General features: G+C 63.3%; 1 protein-coding gene across 1 annotated transcript; it reads right to left on the reverse strand.

The window, feature by feature from the left end:
* Positions 1–464: 464 nt before the first annotated feature.
* Positions 465–21,400, reverse strand: DGAT1 (diacylglycerol O-acyltransferase 1). Its single transcript, XM_074986449.1, has 17 exons — positions 21,149–21,400; positions 14,004–14,091; positions 10,274–10,314; positions 8,876–8,961; positions 7,987–8,039; positions 7,178–7,283; positions 6,702–6,821; positions 6,302–6,376; positions 5,744–5,847; positions 5,325–5,363; positions 4,810–4,851; positions 4,345–4,389; positions 4,018–4,130; positions 3,036–3,101; positions 2,562–2,649; positions 2,060–2,122; positions 465–1,736 (listed from the first exon to the last, which is right to left on the reverse strand). Exons 1-17 carry the CDS (start codon positions 21,301–21,303, stop codon positions 1,590–1,592), a joined length of 1,431 nt encoding a protein of 476 aa, XP_074842550.1. The 5' UTR covers positions 21,304–21,400; the 3' UTR covers positions 465–1,589.
* Positions 21,401–27,383: the final 5,983 nt, after the last annotated feature.

The following is a 27,383-nucleotide window of genomic DNA, read 5'->3' on the forward strand; positions in this document are numbered from 1 at the left end:
GGTCTTTGCCCACAAAAGCTTATGCTCCAAAATATCTGGTAGCCTATAAGAGGCCACAAGACTTGTTCTCAAAGCTACAGACTAACGCAGCTCCCTCTGATACTGGTTCAAGTCATCTTAACCCTCGAGGCTGGGTGTGGGGGGGTCTGACACAGGCCTGGCTGCAGTGCTGGGGAGGAGGAAGTTCAGCCCAGCCAGGAATAGCAGCTGAGTCCAGGGCAGGGTTGAGGCCTCCAGGTGAGTCTCCCATAGTCCCACCCCTGCCCCTCTCAGGCAGGTGTCCTGGGCATCCACAGCTATGCTGCTGGGGAGAGTGTGAGATCATGTGTAGCTCCCCCAGCTAGAAGGCATTTCTCTGCAAGGAAGCCAGCTGCCTGCCTGGGACCAGTGGTGCGCAGTTCCCCAAGAGTGAGACACCCCTCACTGCCTCCCTCCCCCAGCTGCACAGAGGCCAGGAGACAAGCTTGGGAAAAGATGCTTTATTGGGTGGGTTTGGCAGATACAGACCAGAAGTGTTCCCAAGTTGTTTGGAGACAGTGGCAGTAGATTCCTGTAGCCCTGCAGAGAGGTCCCCCACCCCCCAGGGCAGCACAACTCAGTCTCACACACCTCTCTGTGGAGGGCAATGCAGCCACCTGTGGAGAGTATGGCACTTGGGGTGCTGGGGACTGACTAGAGGGGCCTCAGAGGAGCCCCAGTGGAACCTGAACCCAGTACAGAAACTGGAAGCCATTGCAGGGTGGCCACAAAAAACAACCCCCATGACCTCTGGGGAGATTCACACAAGAGCAAGCAGCTCCTGTTTGCTCTTCGCTGAAGCAGCAAGTAGTGGTGCGTACCTGAGGCACCCAGGGCCATCTGCTGGGGCCCACAGGAGACGCCCTTACAGGAACAATGCCCAGGAGGGCTGCAGGATCAGTGCTGAGGGCAGCCCTTCGAGGGGACAGAAGCCAGAGCATCTGAACACAGGACGGAAGGGGGAAAAAAAAAATCTGACTTCACTGAAAGTCCTTTAAAGTGCCTTAAACGTGGCAGCTCCTGGGGCCTGCCTGCCTCTCTACACCTGTCAGGGCAGAGGAACCTCCCCAGGAGAGCTCCAGCCTCCTGCCTGGGGGCCCGGCCCCTGCGGCTGGCTGGGGAGCAGGCTGCGGCATGCCAGGTGGATTGGAGCAGAAGCACATTCCAGAGGCCCTGCTCTGGAGCTGGCTTCTGAGCACGGGCCCTTGAGCAGGCCCTAAGCTCAGCCCCAGACACCCTCTGGGGCCTGTTGAAGGAACCTGGGAAATGCCCTCTCAGGAATCTGACCCTGAGCACCAACGCCAGCCTCAGGAGAGAAGGGGCGAGCGCCCTTCCCCCTCTCTGGAGGATATTGCATTGATCCAACATTCAATTCACAAAAAATCATCAGCCCATTGATTAGACACACGTGGAGAAGACAAGGCAGCGCCCTAAGACAGTGACAGCTCCGCACACGCTGGTGAGAACAGTCAGGAGCAAAGGCTCTTAGTGAGCAGCAGGAGGTGGGGGCTCTTTCCCCAGCCAGGCTTCTCGCTGGCCTCCAGGAAGGACGAAGAGGGAGCCCTTGTACGTCACTGGCCGCCTTCGTAGTTGAGCACATAGTAGTCATGAACGTACATCAGGACGGCAATCGGCTGCCCGATGATCAGCGAGATCCAAACAGCCGCGTTCCCATAGTTACCACGGAGGAACCTTCCCACCAGCCAGGCCAGCGGGATCTGGGGAGAGGAGCAGTCAGAGCTTTGACTCCACTCCCAAGCAGCGAGCAGAGCAGAGCACCACACCCCGGGGGTGAGGAGAGGCCATGGGTGGGTGCCCCAGAGCCCTGCCCGCGGCCGCTCCAGGAGACACATGGACATGGTCAATGCCATGAGCCAACTGCTTTCCTTAAGGCATGCGGCTGCCCAGATTCCATGTGGTCTCCAGCCAGGCAGCAGGCCCAGCTCCAGGCACAAGCTGCTCTCCAGCTGGCTAGAACGGAGATTTCCCTTGAAGGAGAAGCCCGAGCAGGCAGGTCGCCTGCCTACGTCACAGGTCTTACCTGAGCCATCATCCCCATGAAGGCCCACAGCCGGAACATCTTCAGGGGCACGCTCACCAGGTACTGCAGAGGGGGAGATGCCGCATGAGCACTGCGTGCACGGCCCCACCTCAGGCTGCTCCCACTCCCACTCCCGACTCCACCCTCGCAGCTAGGGATGGGCAGTGGCGATTGAGCCTGCTGATCACAACCACCCCCAGGACCCTCCCTGCAGGCCATACCAAAGCCAATCCCTGCTCTAGCCTTGAGCCCACCTGGCTAGGACTGGACCCTGGGACACTCCACCTGGAGAGAGCATTGAGCGGGGTTTGCTGTGCCTGCAGCCATGCAAGGGGGACATGCACCCAGACATGGTCGCTCCCAGGGCAACTGGCTGCCCTGCTGAGAGTTTCACCTCCCCACTGCCCTTTGTGAGGCCACCAACGTTCCTTTGATGCAGCCTGAGACCCCCAACTGAGGTTAAGGGCCCCCCCAATGTGCAGGAAGCAAGCCAGGCGCCAACCTCATGGAAGAAAGCCGAGGCCAGGAACACAGCAGTCTGGGCTGTCCATTTGCTGACACCCCTCTTGATCATCGGTTTGTAGAAGTGCCTGGAACACAGGAGCCGGAGTTACTGGGTGGGGCCAGGGCCCGCAGAGCAGTCAGTCAGACAAGGCCCAGGCTCCCAGCACTAGCTATTCTTGCGGGGTGGGGGTGGCAGGCAGCTGAAGGAGTTGTCCAACCCCAGGCTGGGAGCCCAGGGAACCAATTCTCAGAGCCAGCCCCGGCCAGGAGCACATTCATGCAATCACATGCAGCTGGCTTACCAACCACCCTGCAAGACCCTGCTGCTGTCGGTCCCAGTGCAGGGGCTCTGGGTATGGTCTCTTGCCTGGGCCCTCCCCTGCACCCCGAGCAGGGTGAGAACGGGAACCACGCAGCACTTGCAGCCAGTAGCAGCTGCTGGAGTCCCCGGCTGCGCCATGGGGAGCTGTACCTGAGGCACCACTTGTGGACAGGGATGTTCCAGTTCTGCCAGAAGTAGGTCACGGACTCAGAGTTCCTGGGGGTGAGAAGGACCCTCAGCACAGCCACAGGCACACACAGCCTCCCTCTGGTGCCAAGAGCCAGCCAGCTTCTGCTGCTCTGGCCATGGGTCACTGGGGCAAGTCCTGTCCCTGCCACCAGCACCCAGGGCCCTGGGACTTCCCAGCTAGATGCCCAGAGTACAGCTGGGAGACCTTAACCAGTCCCGCCCCCCCCCCGCCCCCCCGACACCCTGGGGGGAACCTGGCTACACAGCCCTGGGCAGATGTGTCTCTTCACACCAGTGCTGGGCGTGGGGGCTGAGGAACACAGAGCCGGTTCTGGTGGGAAGCGCATCTCACAGCAGCATCACCCCAGGGATGCAACTGGGCCAGCGGACCCCTGCCCCTGGTACAGCCCAGCCTGTCAGCCGCAGTTCCCGTTCACAGCTTCCATGGGCCTGGGCTGCAGACATGCCCTGGCAGCACCCACCTGCCCTGCTGGGCTGACAGTCCCTTGCGCCTCTTACTCAGGGCTGGGGCCTCTGGCTGGATCAGGACAGCAACACCCCAGCTGGTCCCCAGGAGCCAGAACCCTGTGGTTCAGCAGGAGCTGGTCAAGGGCAGCAGCTGGTTCTGCCCCCGTCCCACCTTTGGCAGCATTCTGCAAGGCCCAGAGCCTGCCCTGGTAGGGGAGCACTCGGCCCTGCCCTGCGGTGTCTGGCCCTGGCAGTGCTAGGGAGAGTCTTCCCAGGCTCCCGGCAATCCTCACCCCACGGCCCTGTGGGGAAGTCTCACTTGGACACACGCTGCTGAGAGTGTGTGTAGCAGCCAGGGATAAAGCTGCTGGTCCTGCTCCCTGCAGCTGGCCTGGAGTAGCCACAGCGGCCAAGGGGATCCCCCCCTCCGCAGGGTGGACATCAGGCAGAGCAGCTCCGCCAGGTCCTGACTCACCACCAGTCCCGGTAGAACTCCCGGTCGCCAAACTGCAGCACTTCCGCCAGGACGTTCAGGGAGGAGTGGAAGAACCAGTAGAAGAAGATGAGCCAGATCAGATGATTGGGGACCTGCCCAGAGAAAGGCGCAGACTGAGCGTGTGCCCTGGGCTGTCGTCAGACTTGCCCCCTCACAGCGGGGAAGGGCAGAGCCAGCCGCCAGCCTGAATAGTGGGGGAGCTGGTGCGAGTGTGTCCAAATTGGAGGACTGCCCTAGGAGCCTGTTTCGGGATGGCCAGTGTCCCCCCGGTCCAGAGGTGTGGGGAGCCCTAACCCCTCTACTCACAGCCAGCTTCAGGAGGCGCTCTATGATTCGGGAGTAGTCCATGTCCTGCAAGAGGAGAGCTCTGGGTCAGGCGCGCCTGGCCAGGACGCCTCCCCTCTCCCATGCGGAGGCCAACAGCTGCACCCCTTTGGGGTGAGGCCTGCTGGGTCCCAGCAGGCACATGGCCAAGGAAGCAGACCTGTGCCATAGGGCCGGCTGCAGGTCAGCCGTGGCACCAGCCACCCCTCAGGCCCGGTCAGCTTAGGTCACTGCAGTGAAGGTGCTGCCGCTTGTGGGGCCATCGCAGACTGAGCCCAGGCTGCCGGTGAAAGCGCCCATACTCCCTTCCCCAGGGCGAGGGCCCCAGCCCGGCGGGGGAGGGGAAGTCGACCTCCTGCCTGCCTTGCACCAGCCCCATGGCCAGGCAGAGATGCAGGAGGGGAACCCAGAGCCCCGCTGGGGAGCTGAGGGAGGCAGCGCACTCACCCGGAAAGGTTTCATGGAGTTCTGGATAGTTGGGACCATCCACTGGAAGAGGAGAGAAGGGGCTTTGTGCAGGACGAGCAGGCTGCCCCCCAGCAAATCAAGCCCTCTAGCTGCCCCTACCCACAGCGCCAGCCACAGGCGCTACCCTGCTTGACAAGCCATCCACCCCCAGCACCCCCGTTCCTCATCCGTCCAGCTGCTTCCAGCCTAGGCCAGGCGCGGCTGCACCCAAAGCCACCCATGCCGCTCGGGCTGACGGCCAGCTTCCTACTCCCTCGGAGTTTCTAGGGGTGCCCCCGACTGGAACCCACCTCCCGTACCAGCCCCAGCAATGGCTCCCATCTCATGGGTTCAGGCCTCTGTGGGCCAAGGTTCTGCTTCCCTGCCGCTGGTCCCAGGCTGGGGGAGGGGCCTTAGCGGGCAGGCCCAGGCCCACCCACTTCGCCAGCCCACCCAATGTAAGCTGTACTCAGCGACCGCCCCGCCACCAAGAGCAGAGCGCTCCGGCCACGTACCTGCTGGATCAGCCCCACCAGTAGCTGGATGAAGAAGAGCTAAGGACAGAGGCCGAAGCAGTGAGATCAGCAGCCCGCCCTGGCGCAGGCCCGTACACAGATCCACGAGGCACACGCCTGCCCGCGGCCCCCCCCCCCGACCCCCATCAGCGCCACCCCACAAGGCAAGTCTGCCCCCGGCCCCTGGAGCAGTGCTGGGCTTGCTGCACCCCTCACCAGCAGGCAGGCGGCCGCACCCCTCACTGGCAGAGCCCTCCAAGACCAGCCTTGGTCCCTGTTCTCCCAGCCTACCCTCCAGAGCAGGGAGCTGCCCACCGGCCCTGCCGAGCCATGGACAGCTCACCACCCCATGCAGCGGCCCCCTGGCTCAGGGCAGGAGATGCGCCGCCCGGGCAGCGAGGGGCCAGCGGCTGCCTTACCATCTCAAAGAGCCTGCGGAGCAAGAAGCGCTTGCGAATCCGCGGCGAGCGAGGGAAGTTCAGCTCGTAGCAGAGCGTGGGAGCAAACAGGAAGTAGTACAGGTCTGAAACAGACAAGCAGAGGCTCAAGGGGCCTGGGACCACCGGGGCTGCACCCAAGCGCTAGACAGCAGCTGCCCAGGGGATCAGCAAGCTCCCAGGTGTGGGGGGGACGGACCCTTAACAGGTGGGGACAACCCCATGGAACAGGGCCACTGCCTTCGGGCACAGGCGTGAAAGCCCTCCATGGTGCTCTGCAGTGCTGGCAGCTTGGCCACTGTGGCACAGCTGGGAAATTGCTCGTTAGCTCTGCTCTCCCCAGCCCAAATTTGCCTCCTGCGCTGCCAGGACTGAGTTCAGGGCCAGCCGCATGCAGCTGTCAGCATCCACAGCCCACAGGCCTGCCCTAGGATTTCAGCCGTGGCCCAACGCAAGCGCCAGGGCACCGACGGCCTGCCCAGGAGTGGCCGATAGAGGTGCTCAACGTGACCGAGCCGCAGCCGGAGCTCAGGGCGTTACCTTTATAGGTCAGGTTAGCCGGATAGCACACCTCACTCTGCGCCACGTCCCCATTGGCCTTCTTCGGCCCGGAGGCTGCGGGGGCAGACAAGAAGCCATTTGCCTGAAGGCCAGGCCGGCTAGCACCCGATGCCAGGGGCTCCCTCCCCCAGCCCAGCGCGTACAGGGAGCCTGGAGCTCATGCTGAGATGGCATTTGCAGTGCAGGGAAGCCAGGGCCAGTGCCCACTCTGCAGCAGCACCACCTGTGCCAGTCTAGCCAGGGCTGGTGCCCGGCTCGGACAGGGAACCCGGTGCTGGACCTCAGACGCTGCCTGCGTGATGGAGTGCGCCCTGGCTGCCCAGCCACAGGGCAACGGTTCTTAGTTAGCTTGGGAAGCACCCCCGGTCCTGGAGCTCACCTGAGCGCACCTGTGCGGCCTTGGCCTGCCTCCGGGCCCGGCACCACTTGTTCACATCCCTGAAGGAGAAGAGCTTGAGGAAGAGGACGGTGTAGATGGACAGAGCAAACACTGCGCCGACTGGGGAGAGAAGGTGGGAGTCAGCAACGCCCCCCGGAGACCCCACCACCAGGGACACGTCCTCAGCCTGGCCCATGCTGCTCAAGTGACACCCTGAGTCGCAAGCCTGGAAAGCCACAGGAGGTAAGACCGGGATCAGACTGTCCCCAGGGCCCCCTGGCTGCAGAGGCCACCTGGGCCAAGCTCAGACACCAGCTCCTCAGAGCAGGTCCTGGCTGAAGGCTCACCCAAGGCATGCCCAGCTGATCCTGCTGCAGCCTGGGGAGCCCACGGACCCCATCACCCCGGGGTCCCTACAGCCAGGCCCAATGTCTGTCCACAGCCAGAGCGGGCCGGCGGCCAAGAACCAAACCCACCTGGAGTGACAGAGGAGACCACCAGCACGACCAGCGCAGGGAAGCACAGGATGGTCAGGAGGTTGACTGTATGGAGGACGGTTCCAACGTTCTCAGAGAGGGAGCCCTGCGGGGAGCCAGGAGGCACGTGAGGCCCTGAGCCCTCCCCGGGGTGGCAGCCCCTGCTCTGCCCCTCCCGATCAATGGCCCCCCCCCAGGTGCCCAGCCCACTCCTGCGCCATACAGCTGGAGAAGGCAGCAGCTGTCCTCAGCCCAGCACTTTGCTGAGGGCACAATTCATCATCCAGAAACACAGCAATCGCTGCTCAGTGCGGCTGCAGCCCCAGGCCCTGCTCTCGGGGATCAGGCTTTCCAAAGGGGGTCCCAGCTAGAGCCCCCTGGACCTGTGGGTAGGTGGAGACAGACCAGCCAAGCGAGAGTCCTTCCAGGGAGAGGGGCTGAGGCTGCAGCCCAGGGCTTGTTCCACCTCAGTCCAGCCCCCCACCGAGTAACAAGCCTGAGACAGCAGCCGACACCCGGGCGCTGGGCTGCACAGGAGTCAGGGCAGAAGGCTACTTACTGGCTGCAGGACAGGACAAGGCAGGGCAGCCCCTTGCCCCCCCACTTCCCAAACACTCTAGGGGACCCCCTGGGCCTCTCCCAGGCCCAACTAGAGAGCCCTGTGCCACCCAGCAGTGCCAGGCCTGCAGCCAGGGTCAGACGCCCCCTTCCTGTGATCCTGCACTCGCCCAAGTGCCCGCTGCCCTTGAGAGCAGCCCCAGCCGACGTGACCCCGTGCAGCCGAGACCGCCCAGGAGGAAGGGGCTCACCGCTGCCAGTCCGCGCTCCGTGTGCAGAGCCGCCAGCGCAAACACGTTGGCCACTGTGGACAAAGAGGCAGTTAGCGCTCCCAGCCCGCAGCGGGAGGAGCCCAGGTCCTGCGGCAGACAGCTGGGCCCCAGGGCAGGAGGAGATGGCCCTGAGCTCCCAGTGGGGTGGATCCGATGGGGGCCCAGGACTGGGAGGGCAGAGATGCTGCAGCACACAGCCAAGAGGACTCCACTACATCCCTGGGTCTCGCCCTGGTCCTAGAGCTTGGCTGAGCAGCCAGCTCTGCTCGAGGAGGGGGAGAGGCCGGGGCTTGGCTGCAGCACTCTGGCAGGCTGTGCTGGGGACCCCTAGTGCAGGGATGGGATTCGAGCTGGCAACACTGGCCCTTATGGTTCCAGGTCTTCCCTTGCGCCAGCGCTAGCATTGCTGAGGGACCCCAGCCAGCCCAGGCCAGAGGGGGCAGCTGGCTGACCAAGAACGAAGCCGGGGCCGACATGGCCAGCGGCAGCAGGTCTGAGCTGGATGCAGGGAAGTAGTGTCTGGCCCAGACACCCATGCCAGGCCCGGAGCCCACCAGCAGCACATCTGCAAGGTCGGCTGGTTAATCTCCCAGCCCGTAGGCCAATGGAAGGTGGCCACAGCCCGTGCCCAAGCCTCAGCCAGCAGCGAGCAGCAACACTGGTCATGCTGAGCTCTGCCCAGCCCCTCTCAGGCAGCACTGTCCTGCCCAGGCCTATGGGAGAAGGGCAAGAGGGACCCAGCCAGCCTGACCCATCTCTGGGGACCAGCCAGCTCCCAGGGGGACCATCTCTGCGCGCTGCACGGCCTCTGCTGCCCCAGGGAGGAGCAAGTGCCAGAGGCCGCCGGGCAGGATTGCCGGAGACTCACCAATGACAAGGCACAAGGAGGGCCAGCTGTAGGGGTCCTTCAGGAACAGGGAGACCACCTGGATGGGATCCACCAATATGCCGTACCTGCAAGAGAAAGGTCTCAGGTGCGCCGTGCTGCACAGGCTGGGGCAGGGTGTTCCACGGCCCATCAGGCTGGAGACATCAGCAGTGGGGGCTCTGCACAGAATGTGGCTCCCCCCCCTCCCTGCAGCCATGTCAGACACCGACCAGCCTCCCCCCATACGCTAGGTGGGAGCGAACCTGCTGCTGCATCCCTAGGCAGTCCTGGGGCATCGTCCCACACAGGGACGTCCCCCCGGCCCGGCCTGCTCCCTCCGCAGCCATCGGTGCTGCCGGGAACACGCTTTTGCTTAGTGGTGCTCAGGCTCCCTGGCCTCAGAGCCTCGCACCTGCACCGGGTTTGGGAGTGGGTGGAGGGGCTGGTTCCTCTCCCAGCACACCTGAGTGCCAGAGCCCAGGCCCCCGCAGCCCATCTCAGGCCCAGCTCCCAGGAGCTCTCTGCCAGGGCCAGCGACACCCACAGGCTGCAGCAAGCCAGGCCGGTGCCCAGGTGCTGAGCACACCCAGGATAAGAGCTCCCAGCCAGCCGGGAGGCACTTGGGGCAGGCCTGAGTCTGGCCCCGCGTGGTCAGAGCCCGGCCCTGGCGCGCAGAAGCTGCAGTACGTGCTGGCACCACGCGGGGGCACCCGGCCCTCAGCAGAGGCAAGCCCCAGCTGCACGGGTGGCCAGCGCGAGGCTAGAGCGCCCTACAGCCAGGTCTCAGCTAGGCATGCCTCAGGCTGCTCCAGACGAGTGGGCCAGGCGTGCCCTGAGCAGAGGGGCTGGAACCGGGGCTGCAGCACCTCCCGGCTTGAACCACTTTCCATTATACACAGGGTTTGCTGTTTGGGTCAGTGGCCGTCAGCGCCCCACTGTGCACTTTGCTCAGGGGCATGGGAACAAGCTACCAGCTCGTTCCCAAGCCCAGCGGAGCGCGGCAGGTCGGCCAGCCAGCCACTCGCCAGGGACTCTGGAGTCTAGCCCCGCCCCCGCCCTTTGCTGCTCCGAGCCACCCCAAAGTGGGGCCCCACAGCGCCTGCTCTCCAGCCTCCTTCCCATACAGCAGCCAGAGCCGCGGGGCCACTCCAGGAACAGGCCATGAGCACAGGAGATTGACAAGCCCTGTGCCGCAACCCCCCCAGCCTGGCATTGGCCAGGACCCAGCCCAGGTGTGCTCAGCTTTGGGGGGCCCCTGTAGCTACTGCCACAGGACTCAGGGGCATGTGAGTGCAGCCTCCCCTGCCTGGGCACAGGAGACCTGGGTCCCACGGCAGTGCTGGGGAGCGCCGCGGCAGCCCCCTCCAGCCCAGCCGCAGGGGGAGGGGTGGGACTTACTTTATGAGGTTTTCCAGGAAGAGCCGGGCATTGCTCAAGACCTGCAAGAGAAGGAGCCGGCATTACTCAGCGCCTGGGCACGGCCACCAAGCCTCCAGCGCCCCCAGCGCGCGCACGCAGGGCCAAGCCCCTTGCTCCCAGCCCCCAGAAAGGGGGCAGAGTTCCACGCTGGGGCACGGCTCCCCAGAGGCTCAAATCCCACCCCCAGCTGGGGGAGCTGGTCCCTGCTACTGCCAGTCAGGGCAGCTCCCCACTTCGTTCAGCCTAGGACAGGCAGGGCTCAAGCAGGCAGAGGTGGTCGCCCCTGTGTGCTAACAGCCGGAGGCCCGGCCCAGGGTGGCGCATGGTCCTGGTTTACAGGGTTAAGCATCCAGCCTGCTCCAGGTGGACTCCCAGCAGTGCGGGGGCAGGCGTGCCAGGCGGCTCTTGTGCCAGGCAGGGCAGGGCAGGGCTGCCCAGAGGCACATCCCCCGGACAGAGGGCAGCACTGGGCATGGCCACGTTGCCTGCACGGAGGCTCACGGCCTCCGGCGAGCAGCACCCAGCTGAGTCCCTGGGGCACAGCCCCGCGGGTGCTGGCTCCAGGCAGGGGGCCGAGCGAAATCAGAACCACCTCTCCCCTGGGTGTGCTGCGGTCAGGAGGCAGCACGGCCGAGCCCTGGGACTTGGCTGCCCAACAGGGAGCCGAGCCTTGGCTTGCTTGGCCATGCCCCGGACGTGGCACTTCAGCCAGACGCTGTGCGCCCTCAGCTGGGTCCCCTGCAGTCGAGGCTGCGGCAGGGCTGTGCTGTGGGCAGCAGGCCCACGGCACGGAGCCAAACCGTTGTTCCATCTCACAGCACATCAGAGCCCCCACCTGGCCCAGCCCAGGGCAACCACTCACCCCAACCAAGCCTGGTGCCCTCAGCCTACACGAGGGGCCACCCCACCAGGGCCCAGGCTGACTGTAGACCAGCACTGGGACAATGGGAATCTGGCTGCCGGACTCAGGCCAGAGGAAGAGCAACTGGGCTCAGAGCACTGAGCTGCCCTGGCAAAGGGGTAGAGCAGGGACTGGTGCTCGGTGCTGGCCTGCGGCTGTTGCAGCTCAGAGCGGCCGGAAGCGGAACACATACGTTCTCCCTTCCCCTGCACCCCGACAGGCGGGCCGGGCCAGTCCCACGCTGCCAGATCCAGCGCTCAGTTTGGAGTTCAGGCCCCCTGGAGGGATCCAGGGTCAGCTGCCTGTGACTTGTGGGGCTGCTGCTCCCCCAGCTCACTCAGCCCCTGGCACCAAGGGCCTGCACTGCAGCTTAGCACCTGGAGCCGGTTCCTCCTTCAGTCCAGAGGGGGCTCAGCTTCGGGCTCCCCTCCAGCCACGCGTGGCAGCAGGAGCCGGTTCCACCCCAGGAGGCGCCGAAGTGCGCAAGGACGGCCCTGCAGAAGTGAGTCCCAGGGCACCGTGTGCCTCCAAGTCACCCAACAGTCACCACCCACAGCAGGGCACCCAGCCGGCAGTGTCAAGCCCAGCCCCACCCTGCAGGCGCTCAGCGCTCACACACGAGCCTCCGGGAAGACAGTGGAGCCACAGGTGACCAGGCCGTGAAGCAGTAGGGCCTGGGACCGGGCCAGCAGTGCGAGGGCCTGGGTCAGCCACCCCAGCACAGCACGGCGCCTACTGGGGTACACAGTCCCTTGCTAGGCACGCCCAGCCCTTCCCTGCAAGGGCCTGAGCTGCAACACACACACCCCCCCGCAGGTCTCTGCTGCACTCCCCGGCTAGGCAGCAGCTTCCCAGCACGTCCCAGCCCAGAGGGCGTGTACAGGAAGAGCTTTTGTAACCGCTGCACATTGCGCGGGATGCTCCCAGGCCCAGCCAGAGCCAGTCCCCCTGCCCTGGCCTCCCTTGTCTGCACTGGGACACTTGCACCCCAGGAGAGACTCCTGCCCAAAGCCACCACCAGCTGAGGTAGGGCACAGCCAGAGAGGCGCCCCTGCCTGTGCGGCCAGGCCTGCCTTCCCACACCGCAAAGGGACAGAGACCTTCCTGCCCGCAGCTCTGTCCGCGAGCTGGCCGGCTCCCTGGTGACACGCCTAGCCCACGCAGCCAGCCGTGGGGCCAGCCTGGGTGCCAAGCTGCTTTTGGCAGTGCTGGGGGCCCAGCCCTTGCTCCCTGCTGAGCCTGAGGATCACACCAGGCTCTCCAAGGGAGCTGCAGGGGCGGCTGCCTCCAGTGGCCCATCCCATCCCTGCAGAGCAGAAGCCAGCTGAGCTGCTCAGCCAGCCAGGGGTCTGCACACATGTGCCAGCCTGGGTCAGGCCCACTGATCAAGGGCCCTCCTGAGCACCATGCAGCCACCAAGCCTGGTCCCAGCCGGGTCCCAGGAGAGTTGCTGACAAAGCAGGGCCCTGCTGCAGGTCTCAGGGGCCACCTGTCTAGCACCGCTGGGTGGAGAGAGGCTGCTGGCCCTGCGGCAGCGGTGCCCGTTACAGACCCAGCAGCAGCTCCGACAGCCGAGCCAGGGTGGGAGGCTGCAGTCAGCCATGGCGCTCACTGGTGCGCTGGCCTGGCAGGAGTCGCATTGCAGGGCAGGGCCCATTCCCGGCATGGGGCTGCCTGGCAGCTCTGCCGGCCCAGGCAGCAACAGGGAGCTCGCGCAGTGCCACAAGCGAGAACGCCTGCGAGGCCGGCGATGGAGCAGGGCTGGCTGCTGCCAAGCGCACTGCTCACTTTCCCAGAGTGAGCACATTAAACAGACCCCACGGATTAGCCAGGGCCTGGCGCGCCTGCGGAGCTGCAGGCCTGGGTGCTGCACCGCGGTTGTGCCCTCTGCCCACGTCAGCATGCCCCACCTGGCTTTGCCAGCTTATGGCCCCGATGGCACAGGAGGCTGGGGGCTCAGCTGTGGCTTCTGGCCCCGTGCAGCACTCGCACCTGGCCTCCAGCATTCCCCCAGGGTAGGAGACTTGGTGCCATCCAGCGTCCCTCTGGTGCTCCCTTTCACCAGCTGTGCCCTCTCCAGGTTCCCAGGCTGCTCCTCGCGTTCAAGCCTCAGCGCAGCTCCAGGGCCAGTCTGCTGCCAGCCTTGACACGCAGTGGGCACAGCCAGCAGCCCTCATGCCAAGGACATCTTGCTCCCAGGCAGAACGCTGGCAGGGGGGCAGCTCTCAGAGGTACACCGTGCAGCTCCAGTTCTGGGGCCAAGCGCCAGGCAAACACCAAATTCCCACTCACCTGCAGCCACGGCCGTGCACAGAGCCAAGCAGGACTAACAGCCGCTGTAGCAAAACCCGCTCGGCACTGGGCCTGCGTTAACCCCGGCTGCCGGATAGCAAAGCTAATGCAGAGCTAAGGCACCTTCCCAGCTCCCAGCAAGTCACTGGGGGAGCAGAGACAGGACCTCACAGGGCCTGATTGAGCCCGAGCCCATGACCTGCCCTGAGGCAGCCGGGCTCAGCCCAACCTGCGCCTCAGTCTCAGCTCCCCAAAGAGCCTCAGATTCAGCCACAGAGCACGGGGAACCCATGCAGGCGCCATCACCGCGCTGCTTCTCCCCACTTGGCGCGCAGGGGGCTGCAGCCTCCCTGACCCAGGCAGCGTCAGCTGGCTCGGGGCCACCTCTGCGCCGCAAGAGGCAGGGAGAGCGGAGCGAGCGCCTGCCCTGGGGCGGCTCACTGGGAGAAGCGGGCACCAGAGGAACACCACGGGGGGCAGCAACCAGCCCCGGTGCAGACTGCAATGGCTACTCACCAGCATGACCACGCACCAGTTCAGGATGCCCCGGTAGTTGCTGTACCCACTGGCCGAGCTGAGCAGCGACTCCTGCACCTTGTGACACCTGGAGAGAGAAGCCATACGCTGCTGGGCTCATGCGCCAGGGACAGGAAGCCCCCAAGCCCCCTCCAAGAGAGCTCCAGCCCACAGCTGGCCCAGCCCCAGCACTCGCAGCCCACAGAATGATTCCCAGCAGGGCTGGCTAGGCCCCACCCTCCCTCTCAGGACGCACCAGCCAATCCCCCCACCGCTTCGTGCCGCAGGTAAACGATGGCCGTGAGGGCGACGGCCATCGCTGAGAGTCCTCCCCGCCCCCTGGCAAGAGCAGAGCCCACAGGGCGCCTGGCGCCAGGCTCTGCGGGAGCTGCCAGCCCGAGAGACCCGAGCAAACAGCACAGAAGGGTGGGGAGTCGTTCCGAGCTTGGCAGAGGCAGCTCTGCCAGGGACTCAGTGATGGGCAGTGCCCCAGGGCCAAGCACCCCCACCTAACCCGTACTAGCTCCCGCCACGGATGAAGCGACCCGCGTTGCGTTACCGCTGACCACAGCCAGTTCAGCCCCTTAGCTAGCCCTGGCCAGCCCCCGGAGGAGCCTGGGGCAAGGCCCTGCCCACGTGCCAGCTGTCAGCCTGCTCCTGAGCAGGCTGGGCCCATCGCACCCGCCATGGGCTGCAGGAAGCTGCTCCGCAGGGCAGGCCGCCAGGCTGGCACAGGACAGGACAGCACTCGCTGTTCGCTCCCCTGGAGCCTGGCCCGGGACAGGCTGATCCAGCGCCTTGCGCTGCACGTACCCAAGTGCCAGCTCGCCCACCACACCCCTCCACGGCAGCTGCAGGGACCAGGACAGGAGTCGTGGCTGCGGGGCTGCGCTCCCGAGCCCTAGGGAGAACGCTGGCCCCTTGTCCCACTGCACAGCTGGGAGAGCAGAGGTGGTACCACGGCGACTCCAGGCTGTAGGACTGCAGGGCTTGCCCGAGCCATGCGGACCGGGTCCAGGCCCTGCTTTCGGGGCGCGCCGGGTTCTCCTGGGAGCCGCTAGCCCAGCGGCAGGAGAAAGGCGGACGCATGCTCTGGGCCAGCGCTGCCCTTGCCCACCGTGAGACTCGCTGGCACTGGAGTCAGGGCTCAGCATCTCTCAGGTTTGTTTCACTCACTCCAGCTGCCAAGGACTCCCAGGGACCTGCCGGTGAGTGAGCCGAGCAGCAACCAAACGGGCCCAAGCCGCCCCTGAGCTACGCCTGCATCCAGATAAGTCCAGGGCAGCCAAACCCAGCACAGCACCGCTCCGTATGGACTTCCCTCTCCAGCATCCTGCCAAGCCCTCACTCACTAGCCAGCGGGGAACCTCTGCAGAGCCCAGCGCGGCCCAGGTAGGCAGCCGGTTACCAGCAGGAGAGGAGTGTCCCTTGTAGCCTAGGCCTGGTCTCCTGGCAAGAGGCGTGCGCCGCTGCCCAGGGAGATGCCTCTGCTCTTGGCGTGAGCAGCCCATCCCCAGCTGCGCTGGTCACGCCTGGCTCCCGGCCCAGGAGCAGATCAGCTGGCAGGGGCCCGAGACACCCTCACCTTCCCAGGGGCAGCAGGAAGGCGACACGTTGCAGCCGCTAGCTCCGGAGAGCAGGCGGCTGCACCGAGGCCGTTGTTCTGAGGCCATCACACCCTTCCAGCTGCACCCCGGGGAGGGGGGGGGGTCAAACCAAGCACCCCAGGGAACGCTGCACCCAGCCAGAGGATGTGTCACAGGGTCCCCCGACCCAGGCCAGGCAGGCACTCTTCCCAAGCTGGAGCCTGTTGGGATGCTGGCCGATCACCCTGGGTCCCACCCCACCACCAGGGCTTCCTTCCTCTTCCTCTCAGTGCCACAGTACCAGCACTCAGCTGGCCTAAGCTCAGCTTCCTGCCTAACCCACGGCCCTGAGCAGCAAGCCGGCCTTTGGGAGCCACGCTGCAGGCCAGGCATCAGCATGCAGCAACTGCTCCCCCAGGGCAGTCATCCCCCCACCCCCCCAGGATAGGGCTCCAGGGAGTCAGGGGCTCCCAAGCAGACTGGAGGACCAAGCCAGGGCAGAGGTGGGCAGCAGCAGCGCCTGCCCAAGGCCCAGACTGGGAGCCAGTCACCATACTGCCAGGGGCCCAGTCGCTGGCAATCCTGCTCACAGCGTCGGTGGGGCCAGCCCAGGCGCTTTCGACTTATCTGGGGCCAGAACTTGGCATCGGGTTCCCACCCAGCCAGATCGTCGGGGGCGGACTTGTGCCTCGCCTGACCTAGAGGGGTTGAGCTGGGATTATCCCAGGGATGTCCCAGCAGCTTTCCCACTGCTGCTGGCCCTGCTGAGCCGGAGCAGGAGAGCCGGCCGGAGGCAGATTAGTGCAGCTGAACGTTGCTCTCCCTGTTTCCTGTGACAACGTTCCACTCTTCATCTGAATGCTCACCCCCCAGGGCTGGGCCACAGCCAGGAACCAGGCCAAGGCTTGGCCTTTCGGTAACAGCCACACCGACCCTCCCGCCAGCTGAGGTGCATGTGTCAGCAGAGGCCCCGCCAGGGCTTTTCCCCACCCAAAGCGAGAGCCAGTTTGAACGTGGTGCCTAGAAACCATTCCTGCCCCCAGCTCCCTGGCTGTGTTACATAGAGCTGCCGAGCGAGGGCACCGACGGCCGGGTGCCGGGGACCCGCTGGGAACACGGAAAGGAGGGCAACTTGCCAGTTCCCAGCCTGGGCAGCTGCAGCCACAGCGAGGTCTGGGATCGGTCTATTGCACAGCCAGCTGCCACTGCTGGACGGGACAAGGCCGTCCCGCCAAACTCAAATTTCTAGCGTGGGCCTCATCCAACAGCCCCTTCCTGCCCTCAGAGACCAGCGACTTGCTGCCCCGCCTCAGTAAGCTCCTGGGGTCTGAAGGTCTTGGATCCCAGGCAGCTGTCCTAGGCCGGACGTGCCAGCTGTAATCACCCCATCCCAGCTCCCAGCAGTGCTCAGGTCGCGCCAGAGCCAGAAAGCTGCACTGAGGGGGATGGACAGTAACACAGGAGGCCCGAGAGTTCAGGGCAACGGCTCGTCTAGACGGTTGTGCAGACCAGGGCCCCTTCCCCCACTAGGCTAGAAAGTCAGGGTCATCCTCGGCCTCACGGCCACCTGCAGCTTCCAGCAGGGTCCCGACTCCTCTCCTGCGCCCGGCCCGGCCCGACTCGCTCTCCTGCGTGGAGCTTTGCCAGAGGCGGCATCGTAATCCACCGAGAAGCGGCCTCTGGGCCAGCCGAGCAAGCCAACCGAGGGCCCTTTGATCGTAACACAGGCTAAGCGCCCCCCCCAGCGAGATTACAGCCGCCTGCGTCTCCTCCTTGCCAGGAGGCTGCTCCTGCTGCTGCACCGCATGGCCTCTGGGCTCCCTCGCCCTGCACTGCTCCCCACCACCCTCACACAGCGCCTGCCTCCCTAGAGGGGAGCTCAGAGCCTGCTCGCCCTTCGCTGGCCATGCCTCCTGGGGAGCCCGCCCCGCCCCGCCCGCTGTGCCACACCTTCCTTCTTGCCGACGGCAGCTCACGCAGCGGCTAGGCTGATGTCACCCCCTTGGAGCCCCCCACCTTCCTGCCCTGTGCCAGGTGTCCAGCCCTCGACGGGCACAGGAGATGGGAAGGCAGACAGCCTTCCTCCCCACAGCACTGGGGCTCCCAGCTGCCTCCCCAGCCCGCCGGGTGCGCCAGGAGCTGTGCTCAGCCCGGCTGAAGGGAGGCCCCAGCACAGTACTTGCTCCAAGGGCTCTGGGGCAGACACGTCGTCCCTTCGACCGCAAAGCTCTGCCGCGCCCCTCCACAGCGGCAGCGCCAAGTCCTCGGGAGGCCGGGAAGAGGGGTTTCGGGAGCCCCCCGGAAGCCAGCAGTGAGCTGTCCATGGCCGGCCAGCCCGCCCAGCTCCAGGCTCCCTGCTCTCTCCAGTCCCCCGACTGCTCTGCACTCGGAGCTGCGGCTGGCTGGCTCTGCCTCGGTACAGGGCCTACGCCAGCCAGGCCCTGTGCTGGGGCGGTGCCATGAGCCGTCAGCTTCGGAAACGCAGGCTGTCTCCAGGCTGCTCCTAGGCCTTCTGCTCAGCGCACCAGCCGCTTGCCTGGGACCGAGCTCGAGCAGCAGAAGCCCTCACGTGCAGCCACTCACCCTGCTCCGATTCGGCGCCAAGCCTCACGCGCTGGTTCTATTCTCAGCCCCCGGAAGGCAACTCACCCACGCCAGCTCGGCGGTGCCAGCTGCAGGCTCAGGCTCCCTCGGCCCCGCTGGCGGGTGGGGAAGGCGAGCCGCTCAATCGCTGGGGCGGGAGCAGAGGAGAGAGGCCAAGGAGGAGGGCACAGGTACTGCAGCTGATCCGCCCGGTCCCCAGGCCTGCACGGCCGATGGTTGGGACCATGGTGCTGGGCTGCCAGCACGTCCGTTACTGCCCAGGCTGAGTGTGTCCGGTTGGAGAACTCTGGCATTGCCCTGGAGAGCCCGGAGACGCTGCAGCCTCGGCGCTACCTCCCGGGATGCCGCCGCACCATCCCGCCAAGCCAGCGAGAGGGGAAGGCGGCAGAAGGCAGGACAAGCCGGGAGCTTTGCAGTTCACGTCCTGCACCACCAGGCCAGTCTCCAGTGCCCAGCGCTTCTGGGTCTCCACGGGCAGCAGTGCAGGAGGGTCCCAAGCCACGGTCAGGCTCCCAGACAGGGTCACACCGCACAGCCTCAGGTTGGGGGTGCATGCAGGGTCCCAGCGCGGGGGTGTGGGGGTAGATGCATTTGTGTCACACAGCAGCCCCCCGCCGCCACCCAACAGGTACCCTGCGCACGAGGGCTCTGGGGCACCAAGCAGAGGGTGCCCTTGGTAGAGCATGGGAGGGAACGGCTCATTTAAATGGAGCCGTGGCAGCACACAGCCTGGCCCCGGTGAATGAGCCAAACTTTGAACCTGGCAAGAAAATACAACCGAGAGCAGCACCAGGAGCGCTTGGCACCGGCAGGCAGGCGGGGGGGGTGGGGGGGGGGCAGAGAGGCAGTTCCAGGCCAGACAGCACCACCAGACCACAGGCCATCTGCACACTAAACCCAGCTGTGGGGAGGCGACCCACAGCAGCCCAGACTGGCATGTGCCACAGGCAGAGCACCGCAGGGACCGAGGGACATCAGTGCCCAAAGCCACACTGAGGCAGGGCAGTGGCTCACCAATACACACCCAGCCAACCCTTCACAGACCCCACAAAGCCCCTGCCAGACTGACCAGGGGCACGGTCTTCCCAAACCCATGCGTGGGGATCAGGAGACCCTGGGCACATGAGCAGAACCAGCCAGGCACCTGCAAGAGAGGCTCAGCACCAGTCCGAGCCCTGGCTCGCCTTCCCCACATCCCACCTCCTGCCATGGTCCTCCCTGGTGCTGCAGGGTAGCACTCCATACTCAGCAGGGGACCCCTTCCCGACAGCCAGCTGACTGCCCCGAGCAGAAGCTTCAGGAGCACAGAGAAGTGAGCCCCAGGGGAGCCCTGTCCCCCACCAGCACAAGCACCCCATTGCTACCCAGCCACATGCTCAGCCAGTGGGCGGGTTGGGCCTAGCTGGCCAGGCAGTGCTGCCCACCCATGCTAGCTCGGGGGGGGGGGGGGGGGCGGGGAAGGAGGTAGATGTTAAAAATACACCAAGGATGCTCTAAGAACACCACAAGCCCATTATGCGGCTGCAGAACTCTGGCTGTGGGCCCCAGGAGACCAGCGCTGAATTCAGACCTTCCATGCGTCGCAATACACCCTGTCCAGCCGCCAGCAGAGAGCAGGAACGCCGCGGTAACCCTGGTGAAACCATGTCCACCGCTGTACAAGAGCCCTCCAGGAAGTTGTATCCAGGCCAGCCTGAGTTAAGCATTGACATGTGCCATGAAAGCGGCAGGAAAGCTAAACCCATCCAGCTGGAGCAGGGCCTCAGGAGAGGCCGCACACTGGTCCGCATGAGGCGCCGGTCTCCTGTGGGGCGCCGAGCCCTCTCCTTTCATCGGGCTGACCCCCTTGCCCACCCCCAGGCTCTCCGGACGGATTCCCAGTACCCAGAGCTCTCCTGTGGCGAAGGGCTGGGAAGGAGCAGACAGAGCCCACGCGCAGGGCGCTAAGCGAAGAGGACCAGGCAGGGCGATGCAAGAGCCAAGAGGAGAGAAATACGGGCCTGCAAACTGAAGCCAGCCGCCACGCAGCGGGGCCCGAGTGGTGCAGTGAAGTCACAGGGGCAAACGATGCATCGTTTATGGTCCTTGCACCATTCCCTGCCCCTATCTGCAGGCGCTGTTATCTGCCCCGCGTGGGGGGAGGGGGTGGGGAGGGGCCAGCTGCATGAGTCAGATGCAGAACTGCAGGGCACTGCAAAACCTGCCTCGAGGTTGCATCATTAGGGTCAAGAGTTAACCCAGGGTCACAACAGTCCCCTCAAGGTCACGTACATGGGCCTTCCCACAGGGGAACTATGGCCTCCGCAGAGCTCCCCCCAGGGTGGGGCTGGCTGGGAGGGGCCCATGAGGCGCAGGGGCCCAGAGCAGCAAGGGGAGAAAGAGGAGTCCTGGACCCAGGCAAAGGAGAGTCCCTGGGCTATAGGGGTCCCAGAGGAGCCCCCTTGCTCTGCATATCACACCCCCTGGGGAGGCCCCTCCCCCACACAGAGCCCCTGTGGGGCAGGGTCCATGTTCTAGCAGCCCCGCTGTCAGAGGGGTCGGGGGGGAGGGGGGAAGAGACACAGGCTCTGGGGGCCCCATAGATTCTCCTCTCTGCCGGGGGGGGGGGGGGGGGGGGGGCGGGGCCAGAGCCCAGGTTTGTAGCGGGCCCCACAGGAGGGGCACAGCACGGGGAACAGTGACCGGGGGCTGCACAGACCTGCCCCAAAGTGCACAGCGCCCCCCAGGGGAGGGGGGGGCTGGGGCCCCACAGACCCTGCCCCATGCAGGGAAAGGCGGGGGCGGGGCAGAAGGCTTCAGGGACCCCCAAACTCTGCAGTGCAGCGGGGGAGCGGGGCTCTCCGGGGGGGGCGGGCTGGCTCCCTCTCCGGGGGGGGCGGGGCCCGGCAGTGGGGCGGGGGCTGGCTCCCACTCCGGGGGGGGGGTCTCGCTCTCCGGGGGGCCCTCCCCGCGTACCTGAAGTCCCAGCAGCCGTCGGGGTCGCTCTCGGCTGGGGGCTCCGGGCCCAGCTGCGCCTCCCGCTCGGGCTCCCCGTCGGCTGGGCCGCCCCCGCTGGGCCGCCGGGGCCCGGACCTCCTGCGGCGGGAGCCGCCCGCGCCGCGCTCGCCCATGGCCAACTCCGCGGCAGCCCCGTGCGCCCCGGACTGCGTGTGCACGCCGCACCCCTCCAGCCTGCCCCGCTGAGCCGCACCTGCCGGCTTCCGTACCCGCCCCGCGGCACGGCGGGATATGTAGTCCCCGCCGCCCCCCAGCGAGGCTGCCGCCGCGGGGCGTGCTGGGAGATGTAGTCCGCGCGCAGGGCACGCCGGGAGTTGTAGTGTGGTATGGGGGGGTGGGGAGCAGTGATGGCTGGTGGGAGCTGGGTGTGTCTTAGCCCCTCCCCCGCTGAGTCTGTGCACGCCCCCGCCCGCCCGCCGGTGCCACCCCATGCCAAGGGTCCCAGGGGTCTCCGGCCAGTCCGTGGGGCTGGGAGAGACCCGGGACACCCCACAGCTCCAGGGGCAGGGACAGCCATGGGGCTGCAGAGCCCAGCCACCCACCACCTCTGCCCGCACTGAGCCCTACGCAGCCCTGGCTGGGCTTTGCCCTCCAGTGACGGGCACCCCTGGGCTGCTGGGATCCCTGTTACCCAGCTCGGCTCCCCAGCCAGCTCCCCACAACTCTGCCCCCCCAGCTGCCAGCTCAGCCGGCCACTTCCAGTCCCCTCATCCCTGGCCACAGTGAGCGACTCCTCCCCATGGCAAGTGACTGGTCTCCATGGCGAGCGACTGGTCCCTATGGCAAGTGACTGGTCTCCATGATGACTGACTGGTCTCCACGGCCAGTGGCTGGTCTCCATGATGAGCGACTGGTCTCCACCTTCCAAGCACCCTGACTCATTTGAAGACTCATCGGGTTCTCCTCAGCCGCCCTTTCTTCAGAACTAAGCAGTCCCAGGTTTTGAACCTTTCCCTGCAGATCAGGGTTTCTAACCCAAACAGGATCTGCCAGGGAGCAGCTCTGCCTCTCAACTCGGAAGTAGCAGGACTTGTGAGTGGCACACACCTGCGAGGGCTGTGTTTGTTTGTTTGCTGTTCTCTGTGCATGGACTTCTGGCTGGGCCCTACACCCTGACTAAGCCTTGGAGCTTTGATCAGCCCAGTGGTCTGAAGTCTCTGAGTCGCCAATCACTTCCTCGCAGCGAGGAGTGGAGCTGAGCTGAAATAAGCAAGGAAGAGTTGGTGCAAAGTGTTTGCCAGGTAAATTTGAGAGCTACAGAGAGGCGTTTTGCAGCGAGTGGAAGGGGCTCAGAACTACATGAGGTATCAAGATGGCCAGTAAAAGAACAGCGGTGGTTACCTGCAATGCAAGGCCCAAGTTCTTTTCCCTATCTCAAACCAGAAGGGATTTTCTGTGCATGGGGTGGACACCGGTGGCTGAGCAGGGGACAGACTCTGGGACTGAAGAAGTACCCTGACACTATTGTAAGAAACCAAGAAACTGAAGAGTTCTGAGACTCCCAGGTTCAGGAAACGTCAGTTCCCCAGTTTCAAGGAAGAATAGAGCTGACCGCAAACAAACTGATGAAACAGAGTCACGGAGGAGGCCTGGTAGTGCGTAACCATCATAGGCAAGAGGCCACCACACCATTCTGCACTGGTGGGGACCAACGAGGATAGTTAAACCGTGGCCCACAGAGAGAAGCGGGAGGAATTTCACACAAGTAAGGAACAAGAAGTCTTGTGGCACCTTATAGACTAACAGAGATTTTGGAGCATAAGCTTTCGTGGGCAAAGACCCACTTCACCAGATGCAACTGACGAAGCGGGTCTTTGCCCACGAAAGCTCATGCTCCAAAATCTCTGTTAGTCTATAAGGTGCCACAGGACTTCTTGTTCTCGACGCTACAGACTCACATGGCTCCTCTCTGATACTTGTCACACAGCTAGAGGTTTCCGATCAATACCAGGTCCTCTGTGTGGGCACAATGGAAGATATCTCTCAGGGTTCAGCAACTGCAAGGGAATGGAGAGAGGTACAAGATGTACAGATGGCAGCTCAGCCCAACCTGTAAGAAAATCTTATCTTTGCCCATCCCAGGAAGGCAGAAGATCCTTGTTGGAGAAAGGGATCACCCGGTTGCCTGGGTTACAAAGATCAGGGAGGGCCATTGCCTACCTCTGCGAAGTCATCACACCCAAACGCTCCTCACCACCGTGCACTGGTGTTGTGCCAAGGGAAACTGAGGCACCCACCTCGGGTTACTCAGGACAGTAGGAAACACATGCTGCCTAACCAGGGGACTAAATTCCTCCCCCTGCCCACTTTGTCACACTCACTAACTAGGTAAATGCCATAGGGCGGAGGCGAGGGGCTTTGTGGAACACTGGCTCACTGTCAGTGGGGGGAGGAGGCCGTGGAGGTTGGATGGCCTCCCGCTCAGCAGACTGGGGACCAACCTCCTCCGGAACAGGCTGGCAGGAGGGGGTGTTAAGCCAGCGAGGAACTGAGCACTCAGCACACTGCCGAGATGCAAAGGACGGAGTCTGTCCAGGAGCCAGAGGGCATGAAGAGAGGAAGTTCCTGTCTTGCCTCCAGGCCAGTGCCAGGAGTTGGGGTAACCCAGAAAGGGCACTGGCATTGCTCACGGACAGGGCTCTGGGGCGGTCCTGGGTTCCGTGGCCTCTGCAGCCGCTCTGTAGCTGGGTGCTCTGGTGACCCCACAGGCCAGCTACTGGAGCTGCCCCAGGGCCAGTCACACAATAAGACAAAAGATATCATACTTCCCCTATATAAAACTATGGTACGCCCACATCTCGAGTACTGCGTGCAGATGTGGTCTCCTCACCTCAAAAAAGATATATTGGCATTAGAAAAGGTTCAGAAAAGGGCGACTAAGATGATTAGGGGCTTGGAAAGGGTCCCATATGGGGAGAGGCTAGAGAGACTGGGACTTTTCAGTTTGGAAAAGAGGCGATTGAGGGGCGATATGATAGAGGTATATAAAATCATGAATGGTGTGGAGAAAGTGAATATAGAAAAATTATTTACCTTTTCCCATAATACAAGAACTAGGGGACACCAAATGAAATTGATGGGTAGTAGGTTCAAAACTAATAAAAGGAAATTTTTCTTCACACAGCGCACAGTCAACCTGTGGAACTCCTTGCCCGAGGAGGCTGTGAAGGCCAGGACTCTATTAGGGTTTAAAAAAGAGCTTGATAAATTTTTGCAGGTTAGGTCCATAAATGGCTATTAGCCAGGGATAAAGTATGGTGCCCCAGCCTTCAGAACAAGGGCAGGAGATGGATGGCAGGAGATAAATCACTTGATCATTGTCTTCTGTTCTCCTTCTCTGGGGCACCTGGCATTGGCCACCGTCGGCAGATGGGATGCTGGGCTGGATGGACCTTTGGTCTGACCCAGTATGGCCATTCTTATGTTCTTATGTTCTTACACTGGCCACTATTCAGGCAGCCCTAAGGTGTTGGCCCTGGGACCCTCCTGAACAGGCCCAGCCACAGGGCAAGGCGAGCCAGGAGGTTGCCTTGGGCCCCACACTCCAATTAACTACAGCACCCACCTGCCGGACCCCACTGGTCTGGCTCTGCTCCTGACCACCAGCTAGTGTGGCTGGCCCCCAGGACTGCCTGGGCAGACTGGAGCAGCTGCTGCTCAGTGGCCTCCAGCTGTGATACCAGGGACTCCTGGAACTGACAATAAGTTGCCCCAGGGAAGGTGAGAGCGGCTGCTGCTTGGTGACGCTAGACAGCTGCAGTCACTGACCCTGGGACCCTGCCCTCGACAGACAGTGCCCCTCGCCAGGGTCTCCTGGCCTGGCTCCCCTTCCAAGCAGCAGGAAGAGGGAGGGAGAGCTCAGTGAGCTGGGCATTGGCCTGCTAACCCAGGGTTGGGAGTCCTTGAAGGGCCATTTAGGGATCTGGGACAAATAGATTAAAAAAAAAAGGGCTGGTGCTTGGTCCTGCCAAGAGGGCAGGGGACTAGGCTCCATGACCTCCCCAGGTCCCTTCCAGCTTTAAGAGATGTGTATCAGGGACTCCCCTGTTACCATTCAGTCAGGGGTATAACAACGTTGCACAACTCATGCACTGGTCACAGGCCAGGAAACTGTGTTGCCTGTGACCTGTCCATGGACTAACTCGGAGACTTCCTCACGGATGAGCATCACGCTGGTGGAGCTGGTGATACCGAAACTCGGTGGGCTGGTTCCAGCGGTGGGAATGCTAACCTCAGTAGTCAAACCTATGTAGGAAGGGTGGAGAGGGACAAGGAGAGGGGGACTAGCACACGTGTTAAATTGGTGTAACCCTTCTGCCAGGAGAAGTCAGCAGCAACCAGGGCCAGGTTCCACAACTAGGGGCTCCTTTTCATCCATCTCACTTAGAACCAGCTCCAGCCCCCACCTCGTAGCCTGGGAAATGTGCACCCCCGGGCGCCCCGGAGAGGCGCTGCTTCCCCACTCGCACGCACAGAGTCTGAGTGTAGAAAAGAAACTTTTAATGAAAGAGGCAGAGAAATCACATGGCAATAGCTTGGGAAAATCCCACACGCAGAGTTCATAACCAACCCTCAAGTAACTGTCCCAGCTCAGATGGATTGAGCAGTGTCCTTTGCCTCTCAGGCTCACCAGTCCAGTACTGTAAGGATCCAGTCCACACACCCAAACTTTCTCTGCGCCCCACCTCAAATGCCCCACTTACAACTCTGTCCAGTCTGTGCAGGCCCTGACACATCACCCTGATGCACCCCTCATTGAGCCTGAGGCAATGCCACCTTTGTGCTGGTCTAGCGTTCCACTTGCTCCTACCAGCTGCCCCACCAGCTGCCAGGTGGTCGCTCCTGCCAGCTGTCCTACTGGCCGCCTGCTGCTTCTCCTACCAGCTGCCTGCCGGTCACTCTTGCCAGCCGCCCGTCCGATGTCTTGTGGGTTTTGCTGTAGACAAAACCCTTTGATTCCAGCTCTCTGTGGAGTCAGCTACCAGTGATTTCAGCTCATAGTGGCTTCAGCTTTGGGCCTATCCACAGCATCTCAGTATCCACCAAGGTGGGTTCTCAGAAAATAATTATAGACCCAGCTTTATATTTATCTTTGAACAGTGGGCAGGGAGAAATAGTCAAACCAGTCTTGCAGCTGTATGTCCAAAAGGCTCCCAGCCAGCTGGTTCAACCTCTATCCTTCCCCACTTCAACCTCACAATGCTTAGCCGGAGGGAGCCCTGTGCGATCCGTATCTTAAACAGCAGTGATAACTGCCCTGTACCCCCACGACAACTTCAAACATTGCTGAGACTCCACAATTCTTACACTGGGTGATAGCCTAAACTGTGACTTTACAACATGTTGTTTACAATAGATGAAAGGTCATTGCTTCACCTGCTACCCATCAAGCTTTGTTTACAAGGTATTACATGTGCACATGCAAATGATCTCTAAAGGACATTCCCCAAATCCTTCAGCAGTATTGAGCTCCTGCTGACATGTTCCTTACATTGCAATACCCATTTCTGTCTCACCGGCTGTTTGAGAGGAAATGACCTGGAATACCTATGGACCAGTGACCTGACAGCTCAAGCAACATTTGTGGTACTACTTGTGTCAGCTACAGGGCACCAATCCCCTCAGGGACAGGCTGAGTGCCTCCTTGTGAGCCCATCTGTGGGTCTGTTTGGGTGACGTGTGTGTGCTGGTATCAGGCCGCCAGCAGGAAAGCACCCGTGGGTGACAATTTAACTCAAAATGTCTTGCAACCCACCTGAGGGAGTTCTACGTTACACTTGTGCTAACAAAAGAGGAGGAACTCTTCACTCCACTACAGCTTCAGGCTATTGGAACAGCCAACTGCCGGAGCAGTTGTCCACTTAGCCTAGTGTCCTGGCTGCTGCCAGTGGATGCTGCCAGCCGCTTCCAAGGGAATGAAGGGAACAAGGCAATTTATCCAGTGATCCCTCCATCCAGTCACCCAGTCCTGGTGTCTGGCAGTCAGATCTAGAGACCCCGGAGCGTCGGGCTGTTCCCTGACCACCTTGACTGGAACAGAAGTCAGGCTTACAGGCCTGTAATTGCCGGGATTGCCTTTGGATCCTGTTTTAGAACTCGGAGCTACCCTGGTTGCCCTCTCGTCACCGGGTGCAGAGAGGGACTTAAAGGAGGGGGCCCAGGACACAGCAACTAGTTCTGCAATTTCACACTG

Source organism: Carettochelys insculpta, chromosome 2 (genome assembly GCF_033958435.1).
Source record: "Carettochelys insculpta isolate YL-2023 chromosome 2, ASM3395843v1, whole genome shotgun sequence".
Lineage (NCBI taxonomy): Eukaryota > Metazoa > Chordata > Testudines > Carettochelyidae > Carettochelys > Carettochelys insculpta.